This window comes from Lutjanus erythropterus, chromosome 11, assembly GCF_056507025.1.
Source record: "Lutjanus erythropterus isolate fLutEry1 chromosome 11, fLutEry1.hap2, whole genome shotgun sequence".
Taxonomy (NCBI): domain Eukaryota; kingdom Metazoa; phylum Chordata; class Actinopteri; order Lutjaniformes; family Lutjanidae; genus Lutjanus; species Lutjanus erythropterus.
In genome coordinates, this window is record NC_139327.1 from 27,855,553 (window position 1) to 27,870,291 (window position 14,739).

General features: G+C 40.4%; 1 protein-coding gene across 1 annotated transcript in view; it reads left to right on the top strand.

The window, feature by feature from the left end:
- Positions 1 to 972: 972 nt before the first annotated feature.
- The window catches only part of LOC146319271 (rho GTPase-activating protein 26-like), a 129,618-nt gene continuing 115,851 nt past the window's right edge, over positions 973 to 14,739 (top strand). The window contains exon 1 of the mRNA XM_084729868.1: positions 973 to 1,748. Within this exon, the coding sequence (XP_084585994.1) occupies positions 1,595 to 1,748 (154 nt within the window). The 5' untranslated portion in view covers positions 973 to 1,594. The remainder of the gene's footprint in view (positions 1,749 to 14,739) is intronic.

Consider the following 14,739-nt stretch of genomic DNA (forward strand, 5'->3'; position numbering starts at 1 on the left):
CTGAACCACTAGAACGTGGGTTGTCTGTGGGCTGCCGCTGTTTGCTACCTTCTCTTCCTGATCTTTTCTGTCCTGTCTTCTTTCTTACATGATCAAAATGAGACCTGACATCAACATATACCCAGAATTCAGTATTGCATCTGTATATGAACAAATACCAAAGAGGTAAATGCATTAAAGGTGAAGGTAAACTGTGTTGTATACACAGTGATACATAGTACAACATACAGTGAGATTTAGGTTTTACATTTAACCATCTGGGGGGGGGGGGGGCAACTTCTTAGCAACCACCCTGAAGTACTGACAGGAGAAATTCAGCTAGTATAGGGTGACATCAGATAAATTTGGCTACTTTTTGGTTAATCGCTCGGAACGCTAGCAAAAAAAAAAAAAAAAAAAGTGACATTTAACTGTTTTGTTATGATTGATAAGGACTACTTCTACTTCTTCTTTTGCTTTGAATTGATGTAATAATTGTGCAGGCCCTACAGCTCTTGAAACATCAGCTGTCCCACATTTTTGAGATGAGCAGTGTTCAGGTAAAATGTGCCGTCTGATCACAGTCAAACTGCAAAATGAAACAGTCATTTCTGATAAAACAATCTAAAACTTTAATTTCAAAACACATCCATATAATATAACAATATAACATTATTTATAAATTACATAAAAGCTTTTAGCCTACTTTATGAACTTATGTAATTTTTGAACAAAATGTTTTACAGGTCAGATTCAGTGTGTATGTGTGTGTGTGTGTGTGTGTGTGTGTGTGTGTAACTACTTGCGTCAATGTATCTAGTCACTGCAGCACCTGATGGGATGCAGAAGCAGTCTGAACTCTTTCCGGCAACATTGTTTCTAGAAAAAAAAAAAAAGATCAGAGTGAGCCCTCTTCTCTTTTTCCTTCACCTCTCATGTAGAGTAACTCACCGCACGCCCGCCCCACGCGGTCATCTCTCCATCCCCGCCCTCTGATTGGCCGAGAGAGGCGTCAGTCAGCGGATTATCCGCGTTCGGGTCTGCAGCGCTGAGCTGAGCTGAGCGGGTCTGTGCGTGGAGAGAAAGCAGTGAGTGCATTTAAAACCGCCCAGGGAAGACACCGCATTTACGAGCCTAGTTTAGTGTGTTTTTATCTTCCTCCTCCCTCCTCCTCCTCCTCCTCCTCGGCCCCGGGTGACTCTGTCCGCTCCACAATGACTCGGTCGAGAGGAATGCAGCACCGGTTTACCTGAGCAAGTGTTTTCTTTTAACCAGCCATCTCTACAACACTTATTCTGCTGCTCTGACTTTTTTCTCTCATTTAATTGGACATCGTGTCGGACTCTGGCTTGTGTCAACCTCCATTAAAGAAAAAGAAAGGTTATGTAGTGGGGGATTTCTCTCGGATACCTCTCCGCTCCGCTGTTTACATGTTGTAATTGGATTTTCCATCATTTCCAGCAGCAGCAGCAGCAGCAGCAGCAGCAGGAACAGTAGTAGCTCAGGTTTTCCTCCCTCCTCCTCCTGCTTCTCCACTTCTTCTTGTTCCTCCTTCTCCTCCTGTTCGGAGCTTTGTCTTTTTTTTTGCCGGGTCGTGCTGGTGGCGTGAAAGAAGATGGGACTACCTGCTCTGGAGTTCAGTGACTGCTACCTGGACAGCCCTCAGTTCAGGGAGAGACTCAAGTCTCATGAACTGGAGCTGGACAAGACCAACAAGTTCATCAAGGAGCTCATTAAAGACGGCAAGGCGCTCATCCAGGCTCTCAAAAGTAAGTGGAGCTGGTGAGAAAGTGTGTGTGTGTGTGTGTGTGTGAGACATTCATCCATGCTGTCCGTAGTGATAACAGTCTTTTTTTTGTTGCATGTGGTTCTGACAAAGTTGAGATGCCTTCAAGTGCGTGTCTGTGCAAAGGAGAAGGATCTGAACTGCTCTGGAAGTCTTATCTTATTGGACTCATATAAAGTAGTCACACTCTTGCTCTGTGTGTGTGTGTGTGTGTGTGTGTGTGTGTGTGTGTGTGTGTGTGTGTGATACTGATAAGAAGTTAAGAGCCAAGGCGGGTGATTTTGAGTGAGCATGGTGTCCTGTGAAGCTGTCAGCACATTTGTTCTCATTATAAGGCATTTATAGAGAAAGAGGGAGTGTGTGTTTCACCCTCACTTGATGGGTGCTGGTGTGTGTGTGTGAATGTGTTAAAGGCTGTGATGCTGTTTAATGTTGATAAGAGGTTTAACTTTGTGCTCCTGATAGTTGTTGCTGTAAGTCAAAGTGAAAACCAGCAGGTTTGCTTCTTTTAGTTACTGGATGGTGTGAATGAAAGCCTGGACAGGTGCTACCAGGTTTATAGGAAGAAGAGCTGTCAGTGGCCCAGTAAACGGTGATATCTCTGTACAATATGAGTATATATAGTTATGTTTATGTAGTTTATGAGTTAGGTGATGATTTGGTTAGAGAGCAATCTGAGATGGACAAAGGTAGGGCTGAATGATTTTGAAAACATACCTAATTGCAGTTATTTTGAGTCTGTAGAATCTGATTTGTGGGACAAGACATCTCTACCTCATGACATTCATTAATTTAAAAGTTTTTTGACACACATTTTGCCTGTGACAAATATTGCACCACCTGTGATTTGAAAATTGCAAAAAGCCATATTGTGATTTTGATAAAATTTTCTTTAATTGTGCAGCCTTAGACTAAGGTATAAAGAAAGCAGTATTAGATCGCATTGCAAGATGTTTTACATTACGGTTGGGCAATGTATGCTGAACTGTCATGATGATGCATTCAGTGAAACACATCGTTGTTGGGGGGGTTCCCATAGGAAAAAACCCAAAATGCTCAAGCGAGCTTACCACTGTAGTCACTACTAAGCTGGTTTTCCCCAGTGCATTGCAAGCCTGGTGGCCCACTGGTCCTAAGCTAACCCCTCACCGGGCCTAAGCATCAGAGAATTTTAGCATTTCAAGACTGTACATTGTAAGATGCTTTCTAAAACTCTACTATAGGTGTAGACCCTATGAAATCTGTGTCATGACTTTTTTAAATTCTCAATTCTAAGATTCCAACAGTGATTATGTTATCACAGAAACTGTAGCACTCGACCTTAATGCCGCCATCAGCCTGTCGCTGGCCCATGCCGGGCCCCGTCAAAAAATACACTTGACACTGGATAACAACTTTGCTTTGCATAACTTTGTGTCTTGGGCTCACCTAACTGAGCAGGTTAGATTTGAAATAGTAAATGGGACGTGGAGATGTAATGTCATGACCAGCAGCAATAGCTTCTTTGTATTTTCTCTACCACAAACAGAATTTCACCACCAACTCCTGCCTTACGGCAACTCCGAGGGGACAGACTGCCTCAAATACAGAAGGCTTTTAAAACACAACATTACAATTAGGAATTCACAATAAATATCGGAGCTGCTAAATTATTGGCCGATATTGGCCTATATAGCTATATCGGTCTATATTGATATTAGCATATTTTAGCTGAGAAATATCAGCTCATACTATTATCTGATTTGACAGCTTGTCAAAGTATTTTATTTGAATTCTTTGGAAAAATGCTTTATAAAACCCAAAGTATATTTGTGAAGTTTCTGATGAACTTTTCTAGAAAAAAATAATGAAGATAAAATGAATGAAAAGTCAGAACTGTTCTTTGTTTGTATTCCAATGATGATGTCAGTGAGATTTGGTTCAGTTAGAGCTACAAAATATGAAATCTTCCATCTTTGCCCGCTACATCTGAGCCATTTGTCCTCCGGTATGCATAAACTACAGGTTATGTGGTCCCTTGGTCCCTCAACTAAACTTAGCTCCTCTCCAAGAAAAGACAAAGATAACAGTTACCTAATCAGTTTTCCAAGAATCAGAAAGTTTATTATTGATGGTGGAAGTAGCAGTTTTAAAAAGGTCCTTTGACGAGGTGTTCTGTTCCTCTATCACACCATCTCTCTCAACAAATGCAGCTGCAAAAATAAGAGGTTAAAAGTTCACAAGAGATCACAACTTTTAAGACTACGTTGAGTACAAGTCCTGTATAACATCTATAGGTCAATGACAACTGGACTTTTCTCCTTTGTGGTAACAAAGTTGGCACCTGTCTCAACTCTGTGTGTTTGGACAGTGTAACACTGTACATACACTCTCCTGATTTACTGTAGATAACTGTTGTGTTTTGGTATATAGTGTATTATTCACACTGCTCATGTTCAGATTGGCAGATCCTGGACAGTCCAGAGCAGAGCAGTCTAACCTGAACTTTCCACCCTCTGTGTGTTATCTGTCGGCTGTACCTTTAAAAACAAACGAGCTCAGTCCTCCCTCTGCTGCCACAAAGCTCTGTCAGCTGATGTGTCGCTATAAAGACAATTCTGCTTTTGTCCAATGGTGAGGTCTAGAAATCAAATGGCCTGGCCTGATTCACTGAGGTTGCGGTGAGGGTGGGAGTCATTTGCTTGTTCTGTGCCATTGTAGCAGGGTGCTGCCTCACAAAGAACCAGTCAGCAAATGTCCCCAGTTAATCTCTTTATACCTGTACTACACAGTATTGTTTGCTTTTGCTGGTACATGAGATAAATCAGTTGCAACAGGTCTTTTCTAACAGCACTTTGGAGTTCTCCATGCAGCTGCAATGTAAATCTCCTCTGCTGCGTTTTTCGTCACACCTCAGCCTCTTCTGCTTCTCTTGGGGCACTGAGAGGATGTGCGACTGTCCTGGGAAGCCCCTAAATGTTTTGTCAGTTACTAATTGCTGCTGGAGGAGACATGAGGTCTCTTGACAGATGTCACACATGTTCTTGTTGTAATGACTACATGCATTTTACCACAGAAAGTGAAAGGGAAACATTTACAGCACCATGTGCAGTGTTGCTCGGGACTTGCTACTGTGGACTTAATAAAGCCTGTCTTCTAGGGCTGAAATTCTACCTACTCTTCAACCAATCGATTGGTCGATGCAGTAAAAAAAATCTGCATGTTATCTAGATTAATTAAATCGGCCACTGTACACTGAGTACACTCTACCTGGTAGCCTAAATGGGTGCTGATAAAGGTTACACAATGTTGCCAAGCACATGAATTCCTGCAGTTTGACCTTTTATTCACTCATAATGATATCATTACCTTCAGGGCATGTCTATCAAGTAAATTAGTGTCACAGCAGCAATACAAACACACACACACACACACACACACACACACACACACACACACACACACACACACACAGCGGCAAGAAGGATCACAGAATCAACCGGCCTCTGTACAACACTGCAGTTTACGCAGTTGGCTCAACAGTATAAACTTCCACAAAAAGCAACATAAAAGAAAACAAAACAAAAAAACAAACAAACAAAAAAAAAAAAACAGTTTCAGCATCCAGCTGACCACTGTTGTGCATTGGGTGATATGATGATATGGACTGGTGATGATAAAAATCTCTCCATAATTATTTTTATGTAATTTATATGAATGGTATTTGTCCTTTAAAGGGATAGTTCTGATTTTTTGAATTGGGGTAGTATGAGGAACTTATTGATAGTCAGTTTATACCTACAGTAGATGACAGTTTGGAGAGGCAGCACTAGTGTAGGAAGCTGAGCAGTGTACTGCTGTGGAGAGGGTCATATTGTAGTCACCTTAGAAAAGCCTTTTCCAATGGGAAACTGCAGTTATATGAGCCAAACATCAAGTTCACTGGCAAAATCAGGAATTTTACCTGGCAGAACACGGAGTGGTTAAGCTACTGCTGCCTTGATCTGTTAGTTAAGTTTGTATCTACAGGTTATGGCTACAGTGACTCGAAACTAACCTTTTGAAACACCAAAGTTTCATAATAACACAGATCAGCAACTCCTGTGTTCTGCGAAGAAAAATTACTGATTTTGCCAGTGGAGTTTGGTTGGTTTACACTGACTATTGATAAGTAACTCATACAGGCTCACTTCAAATAATCCAAACTACCCCCTTAATGTTGCAGAGTGAAGAAGCATGATAGTAAATTGCACAAACTACACGTGTGGTACTGTATATATTATGTAATATAATCAGATGTCAGGAAAAATAGACACTGTTTTTTGCGTATCTGTGCTAAGCTAATATCAGCTGATAATAATGGCTTTCAGCTTCATTGTTTGGGCCCAATAAGAAAGCAAAGGCTTGATACATTTTGGTGACAGTTTTGGTCACAAACTGTCACATGTGATTTTGCTCTAAGCATCTCAGACCTTGTCATCTTCTTTTCTTTCTTTCTTCTTCCTCTCCTTGTGGGAAAGTTTTGTGACATTTTGACATGGGTGTTATTGGTGCTCATTTGTGCGAAACCTTCCTCTATTTGAAAAATTACATTGACGCCATCATCACCATTGCAAATTTACAGCAGCTCCATCCTGTTTGTGGCTGCCAGACTGGTTTATGTAGCAATTAAACATGTAGACACATTCAGACAAATGCCTGTGCTCACACACTCAGCAACTCTGTTTCGGTATAGACTATGAAAACCACGAAGAGACACACACAAACTAAGACTGCAGATGTATATGCACACATACACACAAAGAGACACAAATGTGTGTGTGTGAGTTTAAGTGTGTGTTCGCCAGATGTCATTTCAGGGCAGATCTAGCTTGTCATTACGGAGCCTGTAGAAATGTTTGGTTCTCTGCTCCACCTCTAACATGACATGCTTCAATCAGCCAAACAAACCCTAATTACCAGCTGGGAATTCACTGGTGCTGTGAGGGGAAACGACACACCGTGTTTAGACAGTTTATGTGACACCGACACATGATGTTGCCATGTTTTCAGCTCAAAGTTTAAAGCTTAATGGAGTTATTTTTGAAGTTCACGTGATTGGCTCAGTGGAGGGCATTGCCTGTCATTTGTTTGATATGTTATGTTGCAGAAGTGTCTTCAAATATTGTGTCGAAACACCCACCAGATCTGTTTTGTGTCGCATTCAGTCTAACCCTAAAACTAGGGCTGCATGATATCATCTGCACATCATCAGTATTGGCAGATAAAAGCTTTAAATGATATGAGGATGCTTTAATTTTGAGCCTGTGATGCAAGTTTGTTTTTTGGAGTGTCTGTTTACAATGACTGACCAGCGTCGGTCATGTGAGGAATAGCCAATCACATTCTTTCAACACTACAAATTTAATTTGACCACTACAGCAGTAGTTTTCTTATTCTGCCAATTGCATGTCTACATTTAGAAAACCATTGTATTTTATTTTGAAAAGCATTATATTTTACTTTGAAAATGTTGTATTTTATTTATTATGTTTTATTTTGAAGTCCATTGTATTTTATTGTGAAAACCATTGTTCTTTTATGTCTGCATCTGCCCATGATCATCATGATAAGATGAGGCAGAATAATATGTCAGTTCCAGAAGAGTTGGAAAATATTGGCGCGTCGGATATCGGCAAAAATCCGGTATTGTGGATTCCTACTCAAAACTAGACTGAGTCATTCCCAGGGCTCAGCTGTCATGTACTAGTTTTTCACAATGAGGTCATCACCCGCTGCTCTGACAGCGCTGCGTCCCAGAGTGAGGAATGTTTTAGTCTGAGAGTCATCTTACCATTAAGACATTGCGTGATAATCACATTGTCATGCGCTGTTTAGCACACACACACATGCATTACAGTGAAAGCATCATTCTGTCATAAGATCATTTTTCTTAACCATTAAATGGAGCTTTCAGGGCATGGAAGTCTGAAACATGAGAGGATACAGCTCAGGGTGCAGCTGCTCAGTTAGTGTGTTGATTGTGTGAGTATGTGTGATTTCAAAGCATTTTTGCACATTTATGCTGCAAATATGTATATGAATATATTCATTGTATCCAAACAAGTGTTTAAGTGGCTTGGCGACCTCTGTGTGCACTGTGTGGTTAAGGAGTGTGTGTAAAATCCTGATCTTCAAAGAGCTCATGAGATGATGCTAATTGATGGAGCGTTAACATGTCAAGATGACAGATACTGATACACTGTGCAGTGATATAGAGGCATACAAAGAAAAGGAAAATATCAACCAAGAAGCATGTGCTATATAATATTAAAAAGGTACTGTTTTTGCACTAATTCTGAAAAAAGTTTGAAAAGACAACTTGTATTAGATCATATATTAGGTCTAGATTTGTTTTAAACCTAAGAAGATGTCTTCTAAGTTAGATTAACTTTTTTAATTTGCCCTCCTATTGCAGGAGAATGCAATTCTTGCAAAAATGTCAAGAAATGTCAAAAATTTTTCATGTGAATGTCTGTGGTGTTCCTTAAAGTCTTGGTGTTTGAATGTAGTGGTGGGATTTCTGACCATTTTGATCAATTCCTGAGGGGTTAAACAGTCAAGCGTTTTTTTTTCTTCTTTGTTTTTTTTAAACTTTTTATGTAGGATTCATTTATGAAAAAAAAGCACAAAGTTAACTTGAATTTGTTTAAAATTGTCTCAACTTATCAACAGCTACGGCTTGAAGAGGAAGTCTGTCTCTGGTTTAATTTGGACAAAAATAGGAAAGTTGAACCGTAAAATTTTCAGCGACTATTTTAGTCCCATGTAATTGTCCAGATTTAGCCAATAAAACAATGCCTGTAGTAGACGCTGGCTCTTTGGAGAGAAAGTTGCCTAAACTTTTATGAACACAGCCCAAAACTAAAATGACTCTCCAAGAACCACTGCTGCATGGTAACCCTGAACGACAAGTTGTCTTGTACTAAAAAACTACAGTATATGTATCCAAGACCTGACCCTAAAAGCACACGCGTCTGCTGTGTGCGGCCGGCTGCTGGTTAAAAACAGTCCTCCTCCACCCATTAGCGCCGTCTTGATAATGGCTTCTTTTCCAGGCGTTTTTACCCTGACTTCAAATTGAACCTTTAACTGCCCTGAGCAACCTCACAAACAAGCTGCTGGCGATGAGGACGCGTGTGTAAACGTCCCAGAGAGGGAGAAGAAGTGGGAATTCCCTGCGGTGGATGGACCGCACAGCACTGTCGCAATCCATGCCTTCCTCTGTCTTTACCTCCTGTCTTTGTTTTTCTGCAGCCACCGAGTGTGCTGTTAGTGAGTAATAAGAGGGGTAATAGAAGTCATTCAGTGGCTCAACTGTCAACTGCCCTGATAGATGAGGGTCACACACACACACAAACACACGCAGCACCATAACTAATTCTCAATTATGTCTGATGGAGGGAGTGAACCCTCCTTTTAAAAGGTCCAGAGCAGAGGGAGAGTATGCCAAGGGGCAAAAGAAAGAGAGAAAGAGGAGGTGGGGGTGTTGTTGTCTTTCACAACAGTGTTTAAAAGCCGACATGGCCTTATTTTCTACCCGATGGAGGAGGTTGAGGCAGAGTAATGTAGGCTAAGGAGAGAAGAAGGAGAAGAAGAAGAGGAGGTGAAGGGGTAGAGGATGGAGGAGGAAGGAGGCAAGAATTGGGGAGAGAAAAGCGAGAAGGGGTGTCACTGTCTGAAGGCATTCCTCTGCATACGTCACATGGTAACAAAGACGAGAGAAGGGTGTGTGTGTGTGTGTGTGTGTGTGTGTGTGTGTGTTTATGCATGCAGCATATTGTCTGCAGTTATGAATCTTCTGGATTTGCACAGAGATCATACAAAATATACATGTTTCCCATTAAACCAGTACATGTCTGCTCATTAGAAGATGTTTGTGCTCTGTGAGTATGTACATGCTTTTGTGTGTGTGTGTGTGTGTGTGTGTGTGTGTGTGCGCGCGTGTGTGTGCGTGTGTTGCCACTGCAGTACAGCACAGTGGGGGTTGGGGGTCTTCCTCTGGCCGTGACGTAGCGTGGAGGAGAAGGAAATTAGGGCACGACTCAGCTCAGCACTGGTGCTATTGTTGCCTTGCTTTTGTTGGGCTAGACTGTCTGACACACACAAACACACACACGCCCTACATGCAGTGACTGACTTTTAACATCACACTGGATCAAAATTACGTATAATTTGTCTTAAAAAAAAAAAATGTAAGGAGCACCAACGCCCACATTCAGAATTTTGCAACAGAACAGTTTAACCCTTTTCCTTTCTGGTGTAACTGATCATTTGTTGCAGAACACTGGATTTTTTTGGTTAGAGCTCAAGACTGTGCAACAATGTATTTTGACATTGGCGTACACACACTTAAACTCCTTGTGCATGATGGTGCTTTAGATCAGAGACAGATCAAACGATATTTTTTCCGAGAGAGCTGTAAACCGAAAGAGCCCAAGGTGATGTCTTGAATCTTCTTGCTTTGTCTGACCAAACCGTCCAAAGTCCAAAATCTAAGAAAAACAGCGAAGCCACACATTTAAATGGATAGTTTAGATTATTTGATATAGGGTTGTATTAAGTTCTTATCTGGTTGGCACACCCGTTTAGCAGAAGCAGAGAGAAGCACTAGCATGGAATTTAACTTAAAAAGGTATTTTGGGCACTTAATAAAAGGTCCACCTAAAAAAATCAATATCAGGTTAAGTGTATTCTATATTTAGTATATTTTCACCGCTTTACCATGCCATCAGACAGCCTTTTCTGATGGGAAACCACCACTATATAAGCCAAATATTGCTCCTTCCTAACCAACCAAACTCCATAGGCAAAAACAATACTTTTACCTTGCAGAATGCAAGAGTGACTGGTCTACTGCTGCCTTGGTCTGTTAGTTTGTTTGTGTTATTATGTGACTTAATTGTTTTAAATGGATAGATTGGACTCACCAAAGTTACACATTAACAGAACCAAACTAACAGATCGAGGCAGCGGTAGACCAGCGACTCTCGTACTCTGCAAGGTAAAATGATCGATTTTCCCCATGGAGTTTTGGTTGGTTTGGAGAGTGATATTTGGCTTGTATAATGGAAGTTTCCCATTGGAAAAGGCTGTCTGATGGCAAAGTGAAGTGAAAATACTCTAAATATAGTTTACACTCTGACTGGTATTGATGTTTTTTTTTTGTTTGTTTGTTTTTTTGTTTTTAAGTGGCTAAAAAATCTTTTGTTGCTGACCTGGTCCATTGCTCTTATCTGCTTCTCCAAACTGGTGGCTGCCATCTACTGTAGGTAATAGAGTATCAGTCAGAACCTCATAAACCCCATTTCTTTGCTTTGTTGCAGAAATGTCATGTATGTAGACTGAAAACTTGCATATCTTGTAACATTGACCACAGAAGTAGATCTCCAGCCAGTGTGCCGCTTCATCTCATTAGCTGAAACTTTGATGTGGAGTTTTGGCCCTGGACTCCAGCTGGACTGAAGCTGGTAAATATTTTAGCTCAGGGACTTATTCAGTTACACTGCCCGGCAATGACATGGTGAATCAGCCCCTCGGTGCACTGTGGTATTACTTACTTATGTGTGTTTCCTCTCATTATATTATGGGACTTATTTTGCTGGTATGCCACCTCTGCTTTAAGCCCCAAAGATGCAAGCAGATACAGATACTCTGGTTATGGTATGTCTTCAGGAAGTCTTTAGCTTGTTTGAAATGCACGTTAAGTGTACAACCCCAACTCCAAAAAAAGTTGGGATGTTGTGCTAAATGTAAATAAAAACAGAATGCAATAATTTACAAAAAGCTTTTGAACCATATTCTATTGAATACAGTACAAAGACAAGATATTTAATGGTCAAAGTAACTGCAGTGTCTTTTGTAAATATATACTCATTTTAAATTTTATACCTGCAACATATTCCAAAAAGTTGGGACAGGGGGAAGTTTACCACTGTGATACATCGCCACAACACTTAGGAAACGTTTAGGAACTGAGGACACTAATTGTTGACGTGTTGAAGGTGAAATTATTTCTCGTTCTAGTCATAATGAGCTATACATTTTCAGTGAGAGATGGACGGGTCTGAACTGCAGGCAGGTCAGTCTAGCACCCACACTATTTTACATCAAAGCCACACTGATGTGGCAGATGCAGAACGAGTCTTGATATTATCTTTCTGAAATAAGCAGGGATGTCTCTGAAAGAGTCTGGATGGCTGCATATCTTGCTCTAAAACCTGTGTACCTTACAGCAAGGTTTAGGAGAATGACATTTTAGAGATTTAAAAATGAATCATCAGAGGAACTGAAAGAAGAACTGAAAAAGAAGACAGGTTTGTTTTCTCATGGCATAGTTGTAAACAGCGATAAATTAATTAGAAATATGAGCATTTAAGAGTACATGAAACCGTAAAGAAGGAAGTGGGATTCACACATTTGTACCTCAGAGGCTTCAGCAGAACGACCACATCGCTTTTAGGAATGAAAATGTCCCTCTGACACGTCTTGTCAGTTACTTGCAGAACTGTAAGCGGCAGCTGTGGTGAACTTGTTCATTCTGTCATTATATCTGGTTGGCCACAAAGTCACAGTTCTATTTAAACAGAACGCTGAGATAATTTTCATTTCTTTATCGTTGGTCATTATTAGAAATGTAAGTCTTGTGCACTGAAGTTTACACAGAACATAACTGCCTAGACCAAAACGCAACAACAGTTGCAGTTGTTCTGTGTTTCTGCCAAAATAAAGTGAAATCATGTTTCAAATGAAACCTGCTGTGGAGGAGACTTTGTAGCTTTTTGTTGCACCAGCCTCAATCAAGTCTTGTTACCCAATGTGATATTTAATGTAATGTAGCAGAATTTGAAGCCTCACGCAGGAAATGATTTATGGCTTTTTTTCACTCCTGATGTGTCTTTTAACACATGAAAAACACCACATGGAAATGTTAACAAGGTTGAACATTTTCACAGTCTTTAAATAGGTGCACAATTTGACAGGGGATATGATTTAAAAAGTTTAAAAAGGCATTTTTAGCCATTCTTAACTAATGGTTTGCTTATTGAATTGTTTAAACATATTAATGAATTGTAAATATTAATCAAAAACATAATTGGTAATTCGTCTGTCATGCCCTGCATTGCACGTCTTTTTGCTTTTGGTACGTACTGCAGCTGCGCTTACAAAGTATGGATTGTTGGATGCAGTACAATATACATGTAACTGGGACTTAATGCTTCACATAACAGTATGCCTTGAAAGTTGACCCTCTTTCTCATACATCTGTCACAGTAAAAAAAAAAAAAAAACAGAATGGGATTTGGAACGCAGCTAATGAGCTGTCATCTGTCTGTGCTCTCTCAGTGGACCAGTAGTCATAACATATTGTCCACTGTGCAGAGGATTGTGGGTCACAATAGCTAGGAAAGCATACTGGCTTGCATACTGCAAAAAGTGACTGGATGCAGTCTTGGTAATTTTGGCATTATGCATTTGACATACTATGTATTGGAACATATTAAATCTTTTTCTGGCATACTAAATAGTATGGTAGTATGGGTATTGGAATACACTCTTAGTCTAAAGAAAGAAAAAAACAGAACAGAAAAAAAAATCCATGAATGAGTAATCATGGGGGAATAAAATGTGTGTGTGTCTTGAGGTCAGTTGCAACTTTATCCACCTTCCTCCACCTGTGTACTTTGTGCCTGCAGCAGCACAGAAGAAACAGCCAATCCTCACAAGTTAGAGTGTTGCATTCATAAACACAGCTCAGTCCTGGCAGATTCCCTGTTTTTAAAGTCTGCCTTTAAGGTGAGATACTGTCACTTGTAATCCAATAAAAACCAACCTGATTCAAGAATGTTCTTCAATTGTGCTTCAGTTTCTTCTCTCTGCTGCAGATGTCTGCTTCCTTCTCCCTTTAAGCTAGAAAAGGTTCTGTAAAACCAGGAAACATGGCAGAATGGTATTGATTTCAGAAAAATATCAGTCCAAGAGTACATTTGACGCTTGGGGACATGCACAGCTTTGTTGGCTGCACACTAATTTGATCACATTACTGCACTCTTAAGATCATAAAGCAGCAGGAAAGAAGCTGGAAGAGTGGAGGGAAAGTGAACTCTGAGGAATGCTCTTAACTTTCTGCATAGGGCTACCTGATTCCTGCTGTTCGCTCATAAAAGAGACAGCTGTGCTTTTCACAGCTGTTTAAAAACCTTTGTTTACTGCAGGTGGTTATGGACACAAATAGTTTAATTTGAGGTGTTTTTAACAGCAGAATTACTGTACGTGACACCTTAATCCTGGACCTCCTGCACCATAAGATGAACAGCAGTCTAGTGGACTGAGCTTTAATGTCAAGTTTGTGCTGCACTTGAAAATTTACTACAAACACAGAGACAGGCTCTTATCCTGTCCAAGAAGAACGTAATGCACCTGAAAAAAAACTCAGTTTTACTGAGGTTTTGAAATGGAAACCTAATAAATTATTCAGCTTTTCTATTCTCTGCTCTCCTCCTGTTTTGGAGTTGCCTGGCATCGTCCAGTTCATTTTTGATTTCCTAGGGGTGTCATCAACGAGCGCAGACCAAGATGCCTCTGGACGCAAACTAATCAGAGCAACAAAATGTGACAGAATGGTGCTTGGTCTGTTCCTAAGCCAGGCCGTTTTTAGCCCTGACACTGGATGCAATTGGATAGTTATGGGATGTACCGATACTGAAACCAGAACTGGGTATCAGTCCCATACTGTACTCATGTACTCGTAGTCTACTCCGATACGACCACACCCGATACCATGCTGCAAATGGCTCCTTCAACCAAAGTAATTCAGGAAAACAATTAAAAAACCAACACAATGCCAAATTCAATGACTAGCTAGCAGCGGGAAATGGCAACAACAATTTGTTACATTTAGAAAGCGAGGAACATTTGATGAAAATAAAACGTGTTTTTTAAAGTCATTTTAATAA